The sequence below is a fragment of the Mirounga leonina genome, unplaced genomic scaffold (genome assembly GCF_011800145.1).
Source record: "Mirounga leonina isolate KUSES-001 unplaced genomic scaffold, KU_Mleo_1.0 Mir_165, whole genome shotgun sequence".
Lineage (NCBI taxonomy): Eukaryota > Metazoa > Chordata > Mammalia > Carnivora > Phocidae > Mirounga > Mirounga leonina.
In genome coordinates this window covers 46,138,713-46,163,760 of record NW_023270415.1, presented here as the reverse complement: position 1 = coordinate 46,163,760, position 25,048 = coordinate 46,138,713, and the positions used below count along the sequence as shown (strand labels likewise).

At 36.1% G+C, this 25,048-nt stretch overlaps 1 protein-coding gene across 11 annotated transcripts in view; it reads left to right on the top strand.

Moving 5' to 3' along the window:
- The window catches only part of RGS22 (regulator of G protein signaling 22), a 122,104-nt gene extending 107,010 nt beyond the window's left edge, over positions 1-15,094 (top strand). For 4 of the 11 annotated variants that reach the window (XM_035011626.1, XM_035011624.1, XM_035011631.1 and 1 more), the window contains 7 exons: positions 157-318; positions 3,637-3,816; positions 7,671-7,829; positions 11,032-11,130; positions 12,592-12,685; positions 12,803-12,883; positions 14,513-14,669. In XM_035011626.1, coding sequence (XP_034867517.1) covers positions 157-318; positions 3,637-3,816; positions 7,671-7,829; positions 11,032-11,130; positions 12,592-12,685; positions 12,803-12,883; positions 14,513-14,571 — 834 coding nt within the window. In that variant the 3' untranslated portion in view covers positions 14,572-14,669. The other 7 variants (XM_035011623.1, XM_035011625.1, XM_035011628.1 and 4 more) reach the window with 7 other exon arrangements.
- The last annotated feature ends 9,954 nt before the right edge of the window (positions 15,095-25,048 follow it).

The following is a 25,048-nucleotide window of genomic DNA, read 5'->3' as shown; positions in this document are numbered from 1 at the left end:
CAGAGAGGTAAAAGTTGCCAAATTCTATTGTATCCATGCCATAAATTTCAGCAGCCCAAAGTAAAGGAGGTTGAAGTTGGTAATTTTTAGCCTAATAAATAACTTTATTATTACTTTAGAATACAGCTAATTTTCTGTATTCTCTGCTTTGGACAGCCTGTGGAGAGTAAGTGGATATCTTCATCTTGTGAAATCATTGCATTTCGTAAAGCATTATTGAATCCAATTACTGCAAGACAATTTCAACGGTTTGTGGCTTTAAAAGGAGATTTATTGGAAAATGGTGTACTCTTTTGGCAAGAAGTACAAAAATATAAGGTATTATATTGGAAGTTGGAAAAAAAACACCTTTTTTTGTGGGGGAAATCCATTAACACATCAGATTCTGAACTGTAACTTTATAGACAAGATTTGTATAAGATATCCCAATTTTGTCATCTTCAGACCAATATGTAAATATTGAGGTGTTCATTGTTCTAAGTTAGATACATTTCTTATTATACAGTGAAGAGTAAGAGTGAGCCCTGAAATGATAGAATTGGATTTTTCAACGTATTCACATATATTATGATTTAATGAGAACCTTCCTGAAGAGTGTTAATTACATTTTTGCATATCACTCCTCTATAAATGTACCATACACATTTTTTCCTGAAAACATCCATATTCAGTACTTTAACCAAGACCTCTTTACCAGAATTCTTCCCAACTGTATTGCCAGCAATGTAATCAAAGATAGAGGATTATAGAAAATAAACCAACAGAGATGAGAGGAGCTTTTCTATTAGAATGGCCAAACTTTTAACAAAACAAATAAATGAAAGAACAAGTGGTTAGGAGCAAAGGCAGTTTTAGGTTTAAGTGTTTATTGAAACCATATTTCATCTTTGCGTTGAAGAAAGGACTTTCTAGGTATTTTAATCTAGACTTGAATATGGGAGTGTTGTCTAGAAATACCCAAAAGTAGGCATCCAGACTCTGCTTCAGTTCTCCCCCAGGGAGCAGATTCATTTCTGGGCAAGCAGCCTATTTTATCCCATTATAAAGGTAGAGAATCAAAATAAAACTGGAATTTAAGAGGCTAATACTTTCAATTCACCTATAATCTAAGTATGAATTATGCAATACTAATACTCTGCAGCATTTATATTCTATATAGTTAGTAATTGTTCAATAAAATCTATTTCCAAACTTTCTCCAACTTACCATGAAGCTGTTTTCTACCTTTTCTGTGATGAACAATTTTTGTACTATTCTCACCTTAGAAATTTTCTCAGAAAAAAATGTTTTGAGATAAAATTTTTCAAAATTTGTCACAAGGTAAGCAATATTAAAATAATTTTTTTAAGAATTAGGAAGGAGGTGGAGTCTCTTTTCCAGAATAGGCAGTTATTATGAGTGGGCAGAATTATTTTTGCTACTATGAATATAAGTAAGTCCAACCCCACTAGGGCAGGAGGTAATGCAATAAACCTTGCACAAAAAGCATTTTAAAAAAACCTACTCCTTCAAAGTCAACCCTTAGCTGTGTGACTGTTTCTCCTTCAAGACTGCCCTTGGTCTTCATTTAAATATCTTGTCTGTGGCATAGAATGGAGGACATATAATTCTAGGTAACTAGTCAAAATCATGCTATAGGAGGTAATTTGTTCATTCTAATGTGCCAACCATTATGCTAGATCATAGGAATAAAAATGTGAATACAACACATTGCCTGCCCTCAAGGAGGGAGACACCCAGGAAAACAAATATCATGACATAGTATTGATTATGATCCATGTTCTAACTAGGTATAGTTTTGGCACTGAGGAAGGAATGATGCAGAGAGGGTTGTAGGTCAGGGAAGTCTCGGCAGAGATAACATTTAACTGGGTCTTGAGAGAGTTTGCTAGGTGGAAAGCATTCTACCTGGTATGGCGAAATCTTACTGAGTTCACTTTTATATGGCTTACTCTTATTAAATGTTTACTATCTGCCAGATATTGTCTTAATTCTTTTCATGTAACAATGAATTTATTCTTCAGAAGAATCCTATTGGGTCAAAGCTGTTATTCTTGCCATTTTACAGATGAAGAAGCTAAGGCACAGAAGGGTTAAGGAACTCCTAACATGATGTTAGTTGAGTGGTAGAGCTGGAATTTGAACCAAGGCATTCTGTTGCTAAAGCTCATGCCCTTAACCACTAAGTTATGTTCCACCCCCGCCCCCAGCAGTGATTGTGGTAATATGCTTAGAAATTGAGATCTGGGTTCTTCCCAAATTTTCACAATTCAAAACAATATTTGATTAAGATTGTTCTGAATTGTGAAAAATTGGGAAGAACCCAGATGTTCAACAACAGGACATTACTTACTTAATTATTACGCATCTATAGAATAGAATACTCTGCAACCATTAGAAATCATGCTGTAGGTGGGTGCCTGGGTGGCTCAGTTGTTAAGCGTCTGCCTTTGGCTCAGGTCATGGTCCCAGGGTCCTGGGATTGAGCCCCACATCGGGCTTCCTGCTCAGAGGGAAGCCTGCTTCTCCCTCTCCCACTCCCCCTGCTTGTATTCCATCTCTTGCTGTCTCTCTCTGTCAAATAAATAGATAAAATCTTTAAAAAAAAAAATCATGCTGTAGGAAAATAATCAATGATAGAAAAAGGTATTCATCTTATTGATTTTTTAGAAATGTAGCTACTAGAAAACAGTATAATTTAATCTAAAGTGTGCATGTATATGTGTGTGTGTGTCCATAGAAAAAAGACTGGAAGGATATATCCATCCAGCAAGTACTTATTGAGCACTTACCAAGAGCTATGCTAAATCCTGAGGATACGATCATGATCAAAATAGTCTTCCCTCCTAGAGCTTACAGTGTCATGGGAGGGACAGACAAGCGATAGACAAGACAGTCATTAAGACCATGATTAGAGGGCGCCTGGGTGGCTCAGTTGGTTGGTTAAGCAACTGCCTTTGGTTCAGGTCATGATCCTGGAGTCCCGGGATTGAGTCCCACATCAGGCTCCCTGCTCAGAGGGGGGTCTGCTTCTCCCTCTGACCCTCTTCCCTCTCTTGCTATCTGTCTCTCATTCTCTCTCTCTCAAATAAATAAATAAAATTAAAAAAAAAAAAAGACCGTGATTAGAACTGTGGTGATGGAAGCACAGGGCACAATGGAAGTACCTACTAAGATGGACATCTCTCCTGAACTGAGGGAGTCATCGAAAGCCTTCTAGAGGAAAATCTTTTTAAACTGAGACCTTAATGATAGGTTCTCTTGCTTCTCCTCCAGGAAGATTGAGCCTTTAAAGGGCAGGTACTGTCATGGGACTCAGCTGGTATTTAGCAAGCACCCAATACAAATTTGTTGAATGAGTCAAAGACATTGAAGCTGTTCCTTTGCCTAGGAGTAGAAGCACTCAAGATTAAGTGAAACATGTATTTATGTAAGGTATATGCATCAAAGTGTTAGATTCCTCAAACCCAAGAGAAATAGAAGATATGATTTTTTAAGATAGCCTTCACATGTTCTAGTGCCCTCTTGGCCTGAAGTTAAAGAGTATATATTACCAAAAGACATTTTGGCACAATTCTATAAAGTATTCTAGGAATGTATTAATCATATGTTGTTCTATCTTTCCTCCTTTTTCAGGACTTGTGCCATTCTCATTGTGATCAGTCCATCATTCACAAGAAGATCATGACTATTATCAACTGCTTTATTAATTCTAGTATTCCACCAGCTTTACAAATTGACATTCCAATAGAGCAAGCCCAGAAGATTATTGAACATAGGAAGGAGTTAGGACCATATGTGTTTAGGGAGGCACAGGTAAGAGATCAGGGCATGCAGCTAAGGGTATTTTATTATTTATTTTATTTTATTTAGCAGCTAAGCATATTTTAAAATAGATGAACAATCTAGATATTCTTTTAAGGTTTTTGCATTATTCATATTTGACAAGGTTCCAGCCTTCCTAATACTGAGATTTATTCTATTTAATTAAGAAATTTTTCAGGGGTGCCTGGGTGGCTCAGTTGGTTAAGTGTTGGGCTCTGGATTTGGGCTCAGATTATGATCTCAGGGTCCTGGGATTGAGCCCTGCGTTAAGTCTGTTTCAGACTCTGTGCTCAGCAGGAAGTCTGCTTGAGATTCATTCTGTCTGCCCACCCCCCACTCTCTCTCTCTCTCTAAAATGGATAGATAAATCTTTTAAATTTTTTGCATATTCCACAGATCATAAAAAACTAGTAACTTATTTTGTTGATAATATATAGCAAATACAATTATTTAAATACTATCCTTGACTCTCCATGATTATCATTTTTGTTTCTAACTTATACCACTCCAGCCAATTCCTCCTTCCTTTCCCACCATTCCTATTTCCTTTAGAAAATCTGCTATCACAAATATGTGGTAAAATATGTGTGTCCCAAGATTTGTGTATTTTTAAAGATTGGAATATTCACATAGCTCATAAAATAAGTGAGAGGAGATTTAAGTACACAAGCTCATGAAAGGAAAACCATGCCTGTTAACCTGCTCAAGTTACTTCTTTTTAAGATAAATAATAGAAAACAGCGATTTGATGAACATAATTTATTTGCATTTTTAAGAGCCTTTTAGTGATGTAGTTCCTGAAAAATGATTAAGAAAAATAAATTATAATGGGGGTAATAGGGAAGGCCATGTCATGATTTAAGTGATATAAAACAGAGATTTAGGATATGATTGCCCTTGAGCGTGGAAAAAAAGGCCATTATTCCTTAACATTCATTTGTGAGCCAGCTGTGTTCTAAGTCCTCTAAGGAACTGAAAATGGACTCACAATCCAAATTATGCATTAAAAGAAGTGAAAATATAGAGGAACAGTTGAGGATGTGCTAGAGAGAAATAGAGAAAACATGGTGCCAGAATTATAGTTATCTGTTAGTGAAAAGATCTTAGAGATCACTTAGCTTAGCCTAGGTCTCCGAATAATCAGACCAGGGCTTGCCCATCTAGATCAAAGACCTCGAGTCTGCAAGTGCCTGTCTGGAGCTGCTTATATTGGTTGGTTCTGCCAAACTATCTAGGGATTGAAGCCAGTGAATTCTATTGGAGTTCTCTAGTTTGTGCCCTCTACTTGATTTCCTAAAATGGAGTCCTAGACATGTCTTAAATATGGACTTCAGAGCATCAGAAAATAAGAATCTTTATATAGAGTCCTCACCCCACCAAACTGATGATTCCTCCTGCGTTTCCTAAGGAAGTTCAGAGAATAGCATCACCTTCTACCCAGGTATGCAAGCCAGAGATCTGGTTACCATCTTTATGTCTTTCTTCTCCTTTATTCCCTTAACCTCATATCTGCAGTCCCTAAAATTTATCCATTGGTCTTGTTATCTGTCATCCTATCTACTTTTCTCTGACTCTATGCCATTACCTCAGTTCACGTCTGCAATACTTCACATTAATTGCCAAACGTGCCTCTGAGCGCTCAAAACCATTTAACTCACTGCAGACAGAGCCATCTTTTTCAAAATGTCTATCTGATCATGTCACTTCTCTGCTTTCAATTTCAGTTATTCCCCACTGTCCTCAGAATGAAGACCATACTCATTTATCTCTTTTAGGCATATCTCTTACCACTCCCTGCTACCCATCCCCCAGTTTTACTGACATATCTGTACTTCCACAAACAAGCCTTACTCTCTTCCCTCCTGAGTTTTTTGCGTTATCATCTATTCTCCCTTGTGCTTCTGTAACATCCTGTATACGTCTGTGTTTATCACACAAAACTGAAAATGCCTATTTTCATGCTAGCTTTCCCACTAGATTGTAAGGTGTTTGAGGGCAGGGAATGTTTGTTATTTACCCTTGTGGCCCAGATGCCTGGCACAGAATAGGCATTTTTGAACACATAGATGATTAACATGAGAAGTGATAATTTGTGACAGAAAGGAGTAAGATCAAATTGGAAAGGAAAGCAAACTTGAGTGAAAGGGCTGCATAGTAGATAAAAAAGCCTGTTGCCTGTTCTAGTATTGTAATCCATATAGCCTCTGCCTGTCCCGCACTTGCACCCCTAATAGCTGTAAAGTTTTCTTCACTCAGCCAAATTTTCACTGGCCCTTTTGACTCATACTAACGCCATTGCCCATCTCCTGCCAGTGAGCAAAGTAGCTCTATAATTATTCAAACATTTTCTTACCTACAGTTTGATTTCTTTTAAGGTTCTGGAGGCACGGGGTAATTTTCATGACTAGCATATATGTTATTAACCTAAAATCTTAATTGCAACTTGTAGGAATAGAGCAGTTTTATGTCTCTTATTGAAAAATTGTGTTCTACTTGGGTGACTTTTACTGGAAGACTTTCTAGATTGAAATAAATATTTGAGAGCTAGGAATGACTCAAGTTTTGGAGAGATAACTGAGGTATAGGGTCAATAGTTGGTAAATAGAGGAGGAAGGGGGGGAGTATTTAAGTTTAAGAAGTTCATATAAAAACTACCATGATCCCTTGACATTGGAGCAAGGGCTTACTTAAATAAAGAAATGGCAGGTAAATGTAAATGAAGTTTTTTGAAAAGCCTACATTTCATCAAATAAAGAATCTCTAGCCTTTTTGTTCAAAATGCCAAGAAACTACAGAATTCAATGATAAAACTGTATTTTTTTAATTTAAATTCAATTAGCCAACATATAGTACATCATTGGTTTTTGGTGTAGTGTTCAATGATTCATTAGTTGCATATAAACTGTATTTTAAATCGAATAATTTTAGAATTACTAATAATATCCATATACAGAAAAGAGGAATAATGAAATATACCAACCAATTGAGGACTCTGTTGATCACTTCAGCACTTGCTTTTTAAAAATTCCTCTTTTCCCCTGAAGAGTTGGCTTGGAGCCTAATGGGATGGTTCATTTTTCTCCGGGGCATTAGGTAAAGGTCATTCCTAGCAACAAGATGTTGGACTTGATCTGATGTGGCAAGTCCTACCTTCTTGGAAGTAATGTATACCTCTGGAACTAATGGAAATACTTGGCATGGGAATTTGAGCAACAATTCTTATCTCTATAAATATCACAGTTAATCACTTAATGTAGAGTGTCCTCATAGAAAGCATTTGTCCAGGATACCACCCTGCTTCTTAAATGTTACTTTTCTTGCTCTCACATAAAAGAGATTATATCATTTAAAAGTTACTCAAGATTTATTCTTAGATATGCAGCTTTGTTTAAGAGCTTTTCCAGAGGTATTTCCTTTCTCTAAAAGAAAGAAAAGGGGGCAGAGAGGAGTTCCTCTTGATGGACTGAATATTTGGAATACTTGCATAAAACAGCAGAGTGTGTGGCAGATCAACTAGTGTATGTTTTAAAAGAAAACATAAATTTCTTATTTAAAAAGACCTAATGGATTCTTTATTAATACAATCAATTGGTTAGGGAAACATAAAGAATAAAGTAACTTCTAAGTGTATTTTTTTTTTAAAGAAAGACTTCTCATTGGTAGTAAAATACACTGATCACAAGCATGTGCTGAGCTAAACTATACCAAGATGTCTGGAGACAATAAGTTGGAGGAAACATGCTGTATATTAAAGATAGAATAGTTAATCCATTATTATGGTGAATTAGAGTTTAAATCGGTACATTTGTATGAAATTGTAACCCGAGACATTGTTTTTTATACAGATGACAATTTTTGGGGTTCTATTTAAATTTTGGCCTCAATTTTGTGAGTTTAGGAAGAATTTAACTGATGAAAAAATTATGAGTGTTTTAGAGAGAAGACAAGAATATAATAAGCAGAAAAAAAAATTGGCAGTCATAGAAGATGAAAAATTTGCAAAGGTAAGACAAAACTCATTTTGAGTTGAATCATACTTTTATTTTTTTATTTATTTATTTTTTCTTATGGTTTGAATCACACTTTTAAAAGGTATGTGCTGTGCATGAATTTAGAGAAGAATTTAGGCCAGAGAAAAAATACAGAGACATTATAGAATACAGATTTTAGTGGCTTTAATAATTTAGTTAGAGGTTTCAGACTTCATTTTGAATTTCTCAAAATTCATCTCGAATGTCACCTCTTCCCTGTGGAAGCTTCCTTGACCCTAATAGGCAACACAAGCAGCTCACATCCACTGTAGTAACATTCCTAACTCTCTTGGAGAATGCTTTATATAGCCTCATAAATAAGTTTTTGCATCTGTCATCCTCACTGGACTGAGATTCCCAAGGATAGTATCTGTCTTGTGCATCTGTGTATCATAGCACATAGACCAGTGTCCAGCATATGCTCAATTATTAATCACTGTTTACTGAGTAAGTCAGGAATAAAAAAAAGAATGAATGAAAAGATGTCATGTATTCATGGGAAAGCATTTTCAGTATTACAATTACAGAATAAAACATTGACTGTGAAATTTATAAATATGAATCATAAATTGCCCAACCTGCCTATTTGTCCATTTATTCATCCATTCATCTGTCTATCCCTATATTTATCTATTTTCTTTGAATTGAAAAAGGGTAACTGCATCTAACTAATTTATTTGTTTATAGGCTTATGCTTATTCTATTTTTTAAAAGAAATTTAAAAGTTGCTGAAAGATGCAAAAGTAATATAATGAATGCTCATATATACACAGGTCAAAATAAACACTGCTAACATTTTGCCTCTTTTTTTTTTTCATCTCCTTAAAATACTGTAGAAAGAGTAAATACTGCAGAAAGAGCAAACTCTCTTAATCCCAGCTCTGCGTTCTGTTAACCTCCCCATTCCCAAGAGCAACCACTAAGCTTGGGATATATTCTTCCAGATCTTTTTAAAGATAGTGTTTTATACATGTATGTATACAATTTTGTAAATAATATAGAGGACTATGGAGGTTCTCAAAAAAAACTGCCAAACTTCTCCAAAGCTGCAGAAGCAGCTTGCTCTGCTTTGATGTTTGTATGGTGTATCTTTTTCTATTCCTTTACTACCTATACCATTATATTTCAATTAAAGAGCGTATAATTGGGTCACGGTGGTTTTTTAAAAAAAATCTATTCTGCCAATCTCTGTCTTTTAATTGGTGTATTTAGTCTCTTTATCTTTAGTGTAGTTTTTTATATGTTAGTTAAGTCTGCCATTTTATTTCTTGTTTTGGTTGTTCCCCCTGTTTTTCATTTTATTCTGTTTCCTTTGTTGGCACTCCTGTGGATTACTTGACTATTTCTTAGAATTTTATTTGGGTGTGTCTTTGTTAGATATTTTAGTGGTTGCTTTAGATATTACATTATAGATACATGACTTTCACCAGTCTATTAGTGTTGACATTTTACCAGTTTGAGTAGTCTAGAAACTGCTCTCCCCCTTTAAGTCTTTTCCCCTCACCTGTTTATACTTATTTTAAATATTTCCTCAACATATACTGAGAACCACATCCCTATAAAGGGTGAGGTGGTTGAGGAAAATATAAGACATTTCAAAATGAGCAGAAAATGCCAGATGATATCCATATAAAGCCATCATAAGAATAAAACAGAAAATGAAAACGCCAACATTTTATAATTTTTGCTTCAAGCCTCAAACATAAATTAGGAAACTCAAGGAGAATAGAAAAATCTATTCTGTTAACCTATATTTTTGCTCTTTCAATTTTTCTTCCCTCCTGATATTCCAAGATTTATTATTTTATTCTTTCTTTTCCCTATAGGTAAAGTATTGTTTCGCACTTACTGCTTTCAAGATTTTTTCTTTGTCTTTAATTTTCAGAATTTGATTATGATATGTCTTATGTGGATTCCTTTGGATTTATTTTGGCTGAGGATGACTCGGGTTCTTGAGTCTATAGGTTTATGTCTTTTGCTAAGTTTTTTTGGGGGATTTATATACATATTATATATGTGTGTGCATATATATGTATATATAAACTTTTAGATCCATATATCTGATTTATATACATATTATATATCATTTATATACATATATATGAATCAGAAAGAAAGTATATATAAATAATAGGTGCATAAATCCTCTTATCTATTCAATCAAATTTCTTCTCCCTTGAGTACCTTATAGCTTCACTTTTGAGAGATTTTTGTCTTTTTCTTCAGTCTTATTTTAAGTCCAGTAAACTATCATTTTACATTTCCTTTTTATATTTTTGGTCTTTTTCTGGCCTGAGTTTCTGCATTTATGATTTGGAGTATTATTTTATATATGCAAGTATTTGTATACGAATATTTAGTTAATTTATTTTATAGTTCTCCTCTGACTCATGACTGGATTTCTTGGACCATACACTCAGCAACTCAAATGTGTACACAACATCATTTATAATAGTAAAAAATTTTTAATGACTTAAGTTTCTAATAGCAGGCATTGATTAAATTATCTATGGTACATACCTTTACCAGGCTATTATTCACCTGTTGAAGTGATGATATAGTTTATTTTTTTATCATTCAGGATTTGCGTGCATAGGACAGTTCATCATGGGAAATAATAATGTATTCATTTCATCATTCAAATATTCGTGTGTATACTATATGTTGTATGGTAGGCATACTGGTGATTGATAAAAAGACCCTCCCCCTTTACATTCCCATTCTACTTTTATTCACATAGAAACATTTTCACAACATTTAACATGAAAAGGATATTTCAAAAGAGCACATATAGTGTAATTCCATTTCATGAAATTTATGTAATAAAATATAAGTATTAAAATTATAGATTATATCTATGTCTTTCTCTGGTAAGAATTTTGGATGGATGTTTATGAAATTGTTTACAATGGTTTTCCTTAGATGCCAGAATTTGGGAGTGATTTTTATGTTCTTCATAATTTATTATTTATTTAAAATATTTTTATATTAGTATGAAAGAAAATTAAAGAGTTCATAAATTATGTCACATTAGTAATATTGACTTGATGAAACCACAGGTGTGGTACTCACCACAAAACATGTTTTCATTTAATGTTGTGACTCTTTTACTGTAAGTTTATACTAATATAGTTTTATCCATTTTTTGGAATAACTTAATTTAAAATAATTACAGGATGGACTCAAACAATATGCAAGTTCTTCAGGATCTGCTATCAAAACAGTTACTCTAGCCACTGACCCAGTTTTAGGCATACAAGCATATGGTCGACAGGTAAGCAGTTAAAGGTGTCACAGATACCACTTCTTCTATAGTAGAATGCAGTCACTCAATTATTTTACAATAGTAGAGGTGTGCTTGTTTGAAAATGAAGGTAAAATTATGCGAGAGATTGGAAGGGAATTTCCTTGAGCCTTCGGAGAACATGAAAATTTCAGCTGATCTTAGACAATATAATCAACAAAAATACTTTTTGATACATATGAAGAAGATTTAAGAGGCAGCAGTTGAAATGACTATCTTATTGGAAAAGAGAATAAGGCAGATAGAGAACAAGATAGAATACATTTGGTTGATATATTCTTGGGTTAAAAAAAGAAAGAAAAACATCAAAGGCTCCATCTCAAGTTTTTAATCCTTTGAAGTGGTCATAAAATTGGCCAGTACATGACCATCAACAATACATGTTAATACATTCACAGTTTTTATGTTTATATTTACATGTATAACTTGTACATTCCATGAAATTTCATAAGTTTATGTCCATTTTTAATGACTTGTATCAAAAGCATTTGTGTCTTAGGATAACACTAGCTCAAGAAACAATCTTTTTGGCATTTAGGAATGTCAAACAAATTCAGCCACTCAGCTAAGATAGATTGATAAACTGTAAAACTGTTATTGAGAGAAGGGAAATATCCAATTTTGTGACACCATATTTTGAAAAAGGTAATATCTAAATGTGTGTGGGTATGTAATAATGCCACTTGGAAGAACATTCATTAGCAAATAACAAGCATTAAATTTCAGAAACATGGTGTAAAAATAAAGGGGGAAATGTGGAATTTGAGATAGCAGGCTTCTAATTTTCACTGTCATTTACAGTATTACCTGGAAGCCTGAAAAAAAATCACAGAATTTGCTTTGAGCCTGTTAAAAGGAGAAAGGGAGAGAAAAGGGGATGATGATGATGGTGGTGATCTCTTGTCATATATCTCAAGAGTTTTGTAAGAAACTAAAAACCTTTTGGAAACCAAATATATATATATAACAATATATTATTGTTGTTGCTATTGAAGGAATACATGTGAATTATTCCAGCAATTGGTAGAGTAATAATGCACTCCACATTTTGCAAGTGTGGATGCTCTGTATATGCATTTGTTTCAGATAGATTTTGCACATTTAAGAATTGCAATTAATCCAAATGCAAAATACCCCCCCAAACTTGGATCTCTCTTAAGCATCTAAATTCATAATCAAATTAAATATATAGGTGCCTGCATAGCTGTCAAGAAATCTATAAAGCCTTTGCAACATTGATTCATTGAGAAATAGTTATAACACATATAATTACAGCACATCATTGAAGAGTTATATTCAATGATCTGTTATTGAAATTTGTTATACTGCAATAAAAGGTTTAAATGAAGAGGCTTATATAAGTCATCTTACCTTCAGTTTATTTCCTGGGGCAAACATTTCCAAAATTAAGTTTGAAAATTGTCTTTCTAGCCAACCTGGTGCTACTCCAAGTACATAGAAGCCTTAGAACAGGAAAGGGTTCTTCTTAAAATTCAAGAAGAGCTGGAAAAAAAGTTATTTACAGGTAATTTTTGCTTTTTGCCTACAGGATTGCTTTGTTACCTTCTACCATGGATTAATTGTAGAGGACTTTGCTGCTGATTACTTCACTGTTTTCCTTCTTTCTCTTATTTTTGTGCAGCTACACCATCTTTTACAAATTTTAAGTCTCCTGCTTCAGCCATGTCTTTGAAAAAGACCATATCTTCCCACAACATCCAGAGTGAGTTTTCAGTGATAGTCTACCTGCAGTTCTTTCTTCCTTGTTAGAATTCAGCCTGCCATGAGGCCATCGGCATAGAGACAGCAAGAAGGGATGAAGACTGCTTTCCTCCTAACTGCTCTGAACCACAACTTTGGAGAATTTCAGTATATGTGTGTGTGTGTGCACGCGTGTGTGCACGTGTGCATGTGTCTGTGTGTGTGTGTGTTCTGTTTCCCTTTCTGTTTTTTCTCCTCTGCTGAGAACCTAACACTCCATCCCATTTTTAGAGTGATGGTACTCATGTGGGTATATAACCTGCTGCTGCTAGATGCAAGGTAAGTCACAGACTGAAAGTTGTTCAGTACCATCCATGTCCCTCTGACACACACACTCATGCACATACACAGCTGCACACACACACACACACACACACCACTAACCAACTGATGCGTAAGAGTGAGCACCTTGCCTCCCTTCTAAGTGGCACAGTCCCCTGAAAAGGAACGCTTCCAGGGAATGATCATTTATTGTTTTTATTTACTCCTTATCTATTCTTTTCTTCCACAAAGAACAACAGAAGAATAGGCTCTAGCTCAGTTTCCCAAGTTTTTCCAAGCAGATACTGATAGGATTATACGGTTTTGACTGGCTGCTCAGGGAAAGGCTTCAGTGCCTTTACAAAGTAGTATAGGAAAACATGTGGTATATGCGTGACCCATGGAGCCGGTATTTGAAGAACCCAGTAAAGGTCCCGTTTCTCTGATCTTCTGTCTTACTGCTTAGCTTTTTGTGGATTTGGGTTTTCTGGTTCTCGGGAGGGTTTGATGAGCAGGCCTTTATGTTCTTAGCCTGTTCATCTTTTTTCTCTCTTGGTTTATCCTAGCCACTGTACCCTTCTGCAAGTTCCCCAACCCCTTAGGCCGCCCTCACAGTGCCTCAACCTGGAGGGTTTGCTGACATATCTGTTCATTTTTTTGATCCTTATTACAACTCTTTGTAAGTTTTTTGTTTGTTTTCGATTTAGATTTTCCATAGCTGCTTCTGTTTTCAACCATTTATTTTTCTCTTGCAGGAATTCCTTAAGCCAAATTTAACTGACATGGAAGCTCAAGTGATTTTTTTTGATGGCCTGCATTAGAGCAAGCTTACCATCTAAATAAAGTTTGGCATGTTGTACTCTCATAGTTTTAAAATGATAGCTATTCTGTACACATGACATACGAGACCATAAAATTTTTAAAAACTTATTTAGAATAAAATGACTTCTGTCTAGGTTAGAAGAATCAAAATGGGTTGCTAATCACAGAACTTCATTAAGTACCGTGTTATGCTCCTCAGGTAATCTTTCAGTAAGTGTTCTTGGAGCATTGACTCTATCTCGTTAGCAGATATAATCAGCAGGGGGCTAGGGGCAAATACTCCTAGCAGTACACTGACCCAAAACATAAAGAGAAGTGACTTCGAACCCCATCCCTTTCCCCAGCTCTGAAGGAACCGTGTATTAAAGCAGTGGTCCTCAGATGCAGACTTTAGCATGTGCAAGAGTTACTTGTGGCATTTGCCAGCAGGGCAGATTTCTGGGCTCGCTCTCCGAGAGTCTGATTCAATAGCTCTTGGGCAAAACCCATGAATGTCCCTCTTTAACAGATGTCCTAGGTGATTCTGATAGAGCAGCTCCCCGGATCACTCTTTGCAATGAACTGTGAGGGTGAACGAGAAGAGCTTGAAAAGGTAAAAGCCCCCTTATTTACTGGGGTTACACGTGTATCAGAGAGAGCCCAGACACACACCGTCTTCTCCTCTTTCCCAGAGAGAAAGGAGAAAGTGTCAGAAATGATGCGGGAGCATGAACTTCACCAGCTGTAGGCCTTGGGACGCCGACGCTCTAAAGACTGTGACCTGGATTACCGGATGGGAAGCAACAGACTTCCTCTCTCTCAGAACCCGAGAGTATTTTCAAAGTAGAAATTGCTATTCCTGATTCTCTAAAGAGTTTTGAAGAAACATTTTAAAGGGGGGAAGCATCAGGAGGCACGCTTCAGATAGAGATTTTCTTCTAAAGCGGTGGTTTGGACACTTGTTACAGCTTGGAAGCCCTGTGGTTTCCACACCCTGGGGTGGCCGTGAAGCGTGTAACATTTCTATGCTTTGCACTTGATCTTTGTTTCTTTCTTTTCTTTTTTTCCTTTCCTTTCCTTTCCTTTCTCTTCCTTCCTCCCTTCCTTCCTCCCTCCCTCCCTCCCTCCCTTCCTTCCTTTTTTCTCTTTTTTTCTTTTTGGTATTCTACTCTTTCTCTGCCTTCCTTTGGTTTTAATTGAACATTTTATAGGATTCCATTTTCTCTCCTCTCTTAGCACGTCAATTATACTTCTTTTTTTTAAGTAGTTGCCCCAGAGTTTGCAATATACATTTACAACTAATAAAAGCCTGCTTTCAAGTACTACTGTACCACTTCGTGGGTGGTGCAGGTGCCTTAGATCAGAGCATGTCCTCTTGCTCCCTCCTGTCCCTTATCACTTTGCTGTCAGTTCATTTCACTTGTCCCTAAGCTATAATCACTGAATACATTCTTGCTATTATTATTTTAAACTGTTTTCTGTTAGGTCAATTAAGAATAAGAAAAATAAAACATTATTGCCCCTTCATTTATTCCTTCTTTAATGCTCTTCCCTTCTTTATGTAGATCCAAGTTTCTGACCTATTATCATTTTCCTTCTCTCTGAAGAACTTCTTTCATCATTTCTTGTAAGGTGGGTCTACTGGAGACAAATTCCCTCAATTTTTGTATGCCTTGTAAAGTCTTTATTTCTCCTTCACTTTTTTTTTTAAAGATTTTATTTATTTATTTATTTATTTATTTGAGAGAGAGAGAGAGAGAAAAACAGCATGAGAGGGGATAGGGTCCGCTGAGCCGGGAGCCCGATGCGGGACTCGATCCCGGGACTCTGGGATCATGACCTGAGCCGAAGGCAGTCGCTTAACCAACTGAGCCACCCAGGCACCCTCTCCTTCACTTTTGAAGGGTAATTTCACCGTATACAGAATTCTAGGTTAGTGGTTTTATTCTTGCAACACTTCATATATTTCACTCCACTCTCCCCGGGCTTGCATGTTTTCAGAAAACAAACAGGGTTCTGGAGGGGAGGGGGGAGGGAGGATGGGTTAGCCTGGTGGTGGGTATTGAGGAGGGCACATTCTGCATGGAGCACTGGGTGTTATGCACAAACAATGAATCATGGAACACTTTATCTAAAACTAATGATGTAATGTATGGGGATTAACATAAGAAAAAAAAAAAAAAAGAAGAGAAACCAAAGAGAGTTCTTATCTTGTTCCCCTGGCTTCTTTCAAGATTCTCTTTGTGACTTTGTGCAATTCAAATATAGTATGTCTAGGTGTAGATTTTATGGTATGCATCCTGCTTATGTTCTCTGAGTTTCCTAGATCAGTGGTTTGGTGTCTGTCATTAATTTTGGAAAATTTGCAGTCATTATGACTTCAAATGTTGCTTCCGTTCCTTATCTTTCTTCTTCCGGTATTTCCACTACGCACATGTAGCACCTTTTGTAAGTGTCCCAAGTTCTTGGATATTCTGTTATTTTCCACTTTTTTTTTCTCTTTGCATTTCAGTTTTGGAATTTTCTATTGACCTTTCTTCAGGCTCACTGATTCTTTCCGTAGCTATGTCTAGTCTGTTGGGAAGCCCATCAAAGGCATTCTTCATTTACATTACAATGTTTTTAGTTTCTAGTATTTCATTTAGATTTTATCTTAGAACTTCCATCTCTGCTTATATGACCCATCTGCTCTGACATCCAGTTTTTTAGTAGATCTCTTAACATAATCATTTTACATTTCTGGTCTGATAATTTCAAAATCTCTGCCATATCTGAGTCTGGTTCAGAGGCTTGCTTTATCTTTTCAGACTGTTTTTTTGTTGTTGTTGTTGTTTCCTTGTCTTTTAGCATGCTTTGTAATATTTTATAGAAAACAAGACATGATAAAAGGAACTGAGGTTATATGGGCCTTTAGTGTGAGGTTTTATGTTTATCTGGCTAGGCATTAGGCTATATTTACTGTTTGCTGTGGCTGTGGGGTTATAGGCTGAAATTTCCCATATGTCCTTGTTTTTGTCTCCTCTGTTGTTTTGGGTTTTCCTGGAGACTCCTTAATAGGTCCTGAGGCTTGCAGTTCTTTTAGCTGCAATCACAGTTATTACACCAGAACCCTGTTGATGTGGTAAAGTGTAGGAGGAGGGGAAGTGTTTTACATTCTGATGGTTATATGTCAGTCTTCCGGTGAGACTGAGTTCAGTATTTCCCTTCCCCCAGGTCATTTAGGCTTTAGTAAAACCCCAGTCCATTAGGATCTGGTAAAATAGTTTCTCTTGAGGGCAGGCCTTGTTAGGAAGAGAACTCTGGGTGTATTCCAAAATGTTTTCTTTACCACTCCCCCGACCAGAAGCAGAGGGGATTTTTTTCTCTGATCTTTACAGTGAAAACCTGGTGGAGCTACTGGAAGTAAAACCCAAGAATGTGGACCGCCCCCCCCCCCCCCCCCCCCCCCAACCCCCCCCCCCCGGCCCCCCCCCCCCCCCCCCCCCCCGCAAAGACAGGGCCCCTCTCAAGCTGGTCTGCCCTGAGCCTGGAGCAAGTCACCATTTACAACAAAGAATTTCTCCCAAAATTAACTCCAGCTGCCGGCTTCTGCTCCTGGTAAGCTCTGATTCTCTGTATCTGCCTGTCTTCCTCTCCAGCTTTAAGGGCAGCGGTTTGCCCTCTTACCACAGTTCTTTGAAGGATCCAAAGAGAATTGTTGATTTTCGGTTTGTTCAGCTTTTTTCTTGTTGAAGACAGTAGTGATGACTTCTAAGCTCTTTAACACGTTGGATGGGACCCTCAAGTTTGACACCAGTATTTCAAAATATTCTGTAGTCAGTTTTATTTTTAAGATAAAACTAAGAAAAGTTAAATTATTTACGTTTGTATTGTGTTATACATATATATATTAAATTGATGGCAATTTTTATATTATAAATATTTACATGCTCATTTTGGCCTACTCTCAAAGCATCCTCCAGCATGCGCTAGTCTCAACTTTTTAGCACTAGAGACAATTTCATTATATTAGCATGCTCAGGAAGTATCTTCCGACTGTGCTTCTACTGATTCTTCTTAACATCTCTTCATTCATCTCCTCCTTCTCCCAAGCCTATTGGATGACTGCCTTGTTCCAGATTCTTATCACCTTGAATCTGAGTCCTAATTAGTATCTCTCTCTTCTGCCTGACCATCCTCCAACTGTGCTCAGTGATTTTTTTTATAAAATCATACCTTCTTATGACATTACTTTGCCTAAATCCTTCGTTAAGATGGTCAGTGGGGCACCTGGGTGGTTTAGTCGGTTAAGTGTCTGATTCTTGATTTTGGCTCAGGTCATGATCTCCTCATACTCAGTGGGGAGTCTGCTTGGGACTCTCTCCGTTTCCCTCTGCCCCTCCTCTCTCTCTAATAAATAAATAAATAAATAAATCTTTTAAAAAAAGATGACCTGTTAGTGATAGTTCTCTTTTTTTTTTTTTTGAGAGAGAGAGAGACAGTGTGTGTGCAAGGAGGGGAGAAGGGCAGAAGGAGAGGGAGAGAGAGAATCTTAAGCAGGCTCTGACTCTGAGATCATGACCCAAGCCAAAATCAAGAGTTGGATGTTTAACCAACTGAGCCACCCAGGTGCCCCAAGAAATTCTTTACTTAGCATGACATATGTGTAAGTCCCTTCTGTCTTCTGATATAAATATTCAGATCAGGCATTTGTTTTTCTGGGAAGCTATCTTTGATATTCTTCTCTTACCCTAGACCACACCCCCCCCCCGCCAACAACTACAGAAATTATCACTCCCGCTTCTGTCTTACCACTCTGTAGCTGATTTATTCCTCTATAATAACCCTTGTCATATGGATTGTAATTTTTTGTTCACATGCCTGTTTCCCCAATAAAGCTGTTATTTGAACTTTCGTTCCCAGCACCTTCATAAAATATCTAGAAAATAGATGTTCATTAAATATTTGTTGAAAAAATGAAGGAAATGTCTCCACTGTAAAAATCACAGGAAGGTAAAAATCACTGCATATGTAAGAAAGGTCGATATAATGCCATTCACAAAAATTTGCCATTAGTATTTTTATAATGAAAATACATAATAATGTCACAATTTCATGGAAAGTATATAATCTTTGTTCTATCCATATCATTTTTCATATTTATGAAAATACACCTGTGTGTCATCATGTCTTTCAGAGAAGAAATTAGTGCTTATTAAATCACATTAAATCACTTAAGTTACTTAAGGCCTGGGTTTCTCAAACTTGACACTATTGACATTTTTGGCCAGCTAATTCTTTGTTGTGGAGGGCTATCTTGTGCAGTGTTGGATATTTCACAATATCCCTGGCCTCTATCCAGTGGAGGCCAGTAACACCTCCCCAGTTGTGACAACCCAAAATATTTCCAGACATTGCCAAATCATACCTAGTTGAGAACACTGCTTTAGACTTTGGAACATTTTTATGTTTAATTTTTTGAGATCTCTACTTACAATGGAACCTTTAAATTCTAGTTCCCCAGCATATCCTTTTTAAAAAAGTATCATAGTACCTAGCCCCATAACACCACCAATAGTGCCTTCCAAGAAATGCCTTATTTGTTTTAGTGGTATCTATATTACATCCATTTGAATAATTTCTCTTTTTTTACATCATCTTTGGAAGTGTAATGCCTAAAGGAAATGCTCAGTCAATATTTGTTGAATTAATAAAACTTAAATTCCTTACTTACATTTAATGTAATATATATGTTAGGTAATCTTAAAAGTACCCTTAAATCTGACTTGGGTTTGTACAAATAAATAAATTAATTCTAATTGTGCTAACTTTATATCTGATGTGCTTCTTGATTTTATGAGTTGAGTTGAGTTCTCGTTAAAAAAAGCTTACTTTTGGAAGAGACTCAGGTTTTAAAACACACAAATTACCATGTATACTTTGTCAACTTTTATCCTCCAAAACATGGGAAAATTGATCTCATACTTTGTTTACATTATTGTTTGGGGTGAATAAACATATTTTGAAATAAAAATAATAGTGAAATAATCCAAAAGTAATTTGGCCAAGTGGGTCAGATTTCAGCTTGTATGTATTATTTTCTAATAAACAGATTTAGTATTAAAGGTATAATCTAATTCATGTTATTTCTTAAATGTGTATCTTTATCATTTGTCATATAATTGAAAATTACTTGACAGTACATTATCTGTGAATAATTGTGTTTTTTTCTTAATTGGCATACGCTTTAAAAAAATTTTTTTATTAACATATAATGTTATTTGTTTCAGCGGTACAGGTCTGTGATTCAACAGTCTTACACAATTCACAGTGCTCACCATAGTGCCTACCCTCCCCAATATCCATCACCCAGCCACCCCATCCCTCCCACACACCTCCACTCCAGCAACCTTCAGTCTGTTTCCTGAGATTAAGAGTCTCTTATGGTTTGTCTCCCTCTCCGGTTTCATCTTGTTTCATTCCCCACCCCCTTTCCCTATGATCCTCTCTCTTGTTTCTCAAGTTCCTCATATCAGTGAGATCATATGATACTTGTCTTTCTCTGATTGACTTATTTCGCTTAGCATAATACCCTCTAGTTACATCCACGTCATTGCAAATGGAAAGATTTCGGGGTTTTTTTTTTTGCTGCCTGCATAATATTCTATTCCATTGTGTATATATATACCACATCTTCTTTATCCATTCATCTGTTGAAGGACATCTAGGCTCTTTCCATAGTTTGGCTATTGTGGACATTGCTATAAACATTGGGACGCACGTGCCCCTTCGGATCACTACATTTGTATCTTTGGGGTAAATACCCAGTAGTGCAATTGCTGGGTAATAGGGTAGCTCTATTTTCAACTTTTTGAGGAACCTCCATACTGTTATAAGTGTTATAGAAGACAAAATTATGGAAAATAGTGAAGCTGAAGAGAAGAAGAAAAATATTGGATCACAAAGGTAGGCTTAGGGAACTCAGTGACTCCATAAAGCATAATAACATTTGTATCATAGGAGTCCCAGAAGAAGAAGAGAGGGGAAAAGGGACAGGTTTATTTGAGCAAATTATAGTGGAAAACTTCCCTAATCTGGAGAAAGAAACAGACATCCAAATCTAGGAGGCACAGAGAAAGCACATCAAGATCAACAAAAGCAGGCCAACACCAAGATATATTGTAATAAAATTGGCAAAATACAGTGATGAGGAAAAAATCCTAAAAAATCCTAAAAGCAAGGGAAAAGAAATCCCTAACTTACAAGGGAAGACAAATAAGGTTAGCAGCAGACCTCTCCACAGAAACCTGGCGGGCCAGAAGAAAGTGGCATGATATAGTCAACATGCTGAATGGGAAAAATATGCAGCCAAGACTATTTTATCCAGCAAGGCTGTCATTCAGAGTAGAAGGTGAGATAAAGAGTTTCCCAGACAAACAAAAACTAAGGGAGTTTGTGACTATTAAACTAGACCTGCAAGAAATATTTAAGGGGACTCTTTAAGTGGGAAAGAAAGACCAAGAGCAACTATGACTAGAAAGGAACAGAGAAAATCTCCAGAAACAATGACTTAACAAGTAGTACAATGACACTAAATTCATATATATCAATTATCACTCTGAATGTAAATGCACTAAATACTCCAACAAAAGACATAGAGTAGCGGAATGGATAGGAAAACAATCCTATCCATATGCTGCCTGAGTAAGAGACTAATTTTAGACCTAAAGACACCTGCAGGTTGAAAGTGAGGGAATGGAGAACCATCTATCATGCTAATGGACATTAAAAAAAAAAAAAAAAAAGCCAGTGTAGCCATACTTATATCAGACAAACTAGATTTTAAACCAAAGATGGTAACAAGAGATGAAGAAGGGTACCATATCATAATAAAGGGGTCTATCCAACAAGAAGACCTAACAATTGTAAATATTTATGCCCCCAACTTGGGAGCACCCAAGTATATATAAATCAATTAATGAAAAACATAAGAAACTCATTGATAATAGCATAATAATAGTGGACCTTTAATACTCCACTCACAGCAACGGACAGATCATTTAAGCAGAAAACCGACAGGGAAATGATGGCTTTGAATGACACACTGGACCAAATGGACTTAACACACATATTCAGAACATTTCATCTTAAAGCAACAGAATACACATTCTTTTCAAGTGCACATGGAACATTCTCTGGAATAGATCACATACTGAGTCACAAATCAGGCCTCAACCAATACAAAAAGATTGAGAGCATACCATGCATATTTTCAGACCACAATGCTATGAAACTTGAAGTCAACCACAAGAAAAAATTTGGAAAGACCACAAATACATGGAGGTTAAAGAACATCCTACTAAAGAATGAATGGGTTCACCATTCTTCTTAAAGAAGAAATAAAACATACATGGAAGCAAGTGAAAATCAAAACATGATAGTCCAAAACCTTTGGGATGCAGCAAAGGCAGTTCTAAGAGTGAAGTATATTGCAATACAGGCCTACCTCAAGAAGCAAGAAAAGTCTCAAATACACAACTTAACCTTACACCTAAAGTAACTAGAAAAGGAACAGCAAATAAAGCCTAAAGCCAGCAGAAGAAGGGAAATAATAAAGATTAGAGCAGAAATAAATGATATTGGAAACAAAAAAACCCCAGTAGAACAGATCAATGAAACTAGGAGCTGGTTCTTTGAAAGAATTAATAAAACTGATAAAACCCTAGCCAGACTTATCAAAAAAAAAAAACCAAAAACCAAAAAAAAGCATGCATGCGAGAGAGAAAGGACCCAGATAAATAAAATCATGAGAGAGGATAGATCACAACCAATACCACAGAAATACAAATAATTATGAGAGAATATTATGAAAATTTATCTGCTAACAAATTGGGCAATCTGGAAAAAATGGACAAATTTCTAGAAACATTTAACTACCAAAACAAACAGGAAGAAATAGAAAATTTGAGCAGACCCATAACCAGCAAAGAACTTGAATCAGTAATAAAAAATTTCCCAACAAACAAAAGTCCAGGGCCAGATGTCTTTAACAAGAGAATTCTACCAAACATTGAAAGAAAGGTTTATATCTATTCTTCTCAAACTGTTCCAAAAAATAGAAATGGAAGGAAAACTATGAAGCCAGCATTACCTTGATTCCAAAACTAAAGACTCCACTAAAAAGGAGAAATAGAGGCCAATATCCCTGATGAACATGGATGCAAAAATTTTCAACAAGATACTAGCAAATCAAATCCAACAGTATATTAAAAGAATGATTCACCATGATCAAGTGGAATTTATTCCTGGACTGCAAGCATGGTTTAATATTCACAAATCAACCAATGTGATATACCACATTAATAAAAGAAAAGAACCATATGATCCTCTCAATAGATGCAGAAAAAGCATTTGACAAAGTACAGCATCCATTCTTGATAAAAATTCTCAACAAAGTAGGGCTAGAGGGAACATACTTCAAAATCATAAAGGTCATATATAAAAGACCCACAGCTAATATCATCCTCAATGGGGAAAAACAGAGTTTTTCCTCTATGGTCAGGAAAAAGATAGGGATGTCCAATCTCACCATTGTTATTTAACATACTACTGGAAGTCCTAGCCTCAGCAATCAGACAACAAAAAGAAATAAAAAGCATCCAAATCAGCAAGGAAGAAGTCAAACTTTCACTATATGCAGATGACATCATACTCTATGTAGAAAACCCAAAAGACTTCACCCAAATATTGCTAGAACTGAGACACAAATTCAGCAAATTTACAGGACACAAAATCAATGTACAGAAATCTGTTGCATCTCTATACACCAATAATGAAGTGGCAGAAAGACAAATCAAGGAATTTATCCAATTTACAGTTGCACCAAAAACTATAATATACTTAGGAATAAACCTAAACAAAGAGGTAAATGATCTGTATTCTGAAAACTATAGAACACTTATGAAAGAAATTAAAGATGGCACAAAGAAATGGATAAACATTCCATGCTCATGGACTGGAGGAACAAATATTGTTAAAATGTCTAAACTACTCAAAGCAATCTACACAATGCAATCCCTATCAAAATACTCCCAGCATTTTTCACAGAGCTAGAACAATCCTAAAATATGTATGGAACCACAAAAGACCCCAATAGCCAAAGCAACCTTGAGAAAGAAAAGCAAAGCTGGAGGCATCACAATTTCAGACTTCAAGATATTACAAAGCTGTAGTCATCAAGACAATATGGTACCAGCACAAAAACAGACACACAAATAAACAGAACCAACTGTTCTGAGAAAACTCAGAAATGGACCCACAACTCTATGGTCAACTAGTCTTTGACAAAGCAGGAAAGAATATCCAATGGAAAAAAGAGTCTCTTCAACAAATGGTTTTGGGAAAATGGCAGCAACATGCAAATGAATGAAGCCATACCACTTTCTTACTCCATACACAAAAATAAATTCAAAATGGATTAAAGACCTAAATGTGAAACAGGAAACAATCAAAATACTAGAGGAGAACACAGACAGCAACCTCTTTGACATCAGCCACAGTAACTTCTTACTAGACATCTCTGGAGGCAAAGGAAACAAAAGCAAAAATGAACTATAGGGACTTCATCAAGATAAAAGCTTTCTGCACAGTGAAGGAAACAATCAACAAAACTGTAAGGCAACGTACGGAATGGGAGAAGATATTTGCAAATGATCTGAAAAAGGGTCATTATCCCAAATCTATAAAGAACTTATCAAATTGAACAACCAAAAAACAATCCAGTTAAGAAATGAGCAGAAGACGGGGCGCCTGGGTGGCTCAGTAGTTAGTGTCTGCCTTTGGCTCAGGTCATGATCCCAGGGTCCTGGGGTCGAGTCCCTCAACTGGCTCCCTGCTCGGCGGGAAGCCTGCTTCTCCCTCTCCCACTCACCCTGCTTGTGTTCCCTCTCTTACTGTGTCTCTCTCTGTCAAATAGATGATAGCTAGCTAGCTAGCTAGCTAGCTAGCTAGATAGATAGATAGATGATAGATCGATAGATAGAAAGAAAGAAAGAAAGAAAGAAAGAAAGAAAGAAAGAAAGAAAGA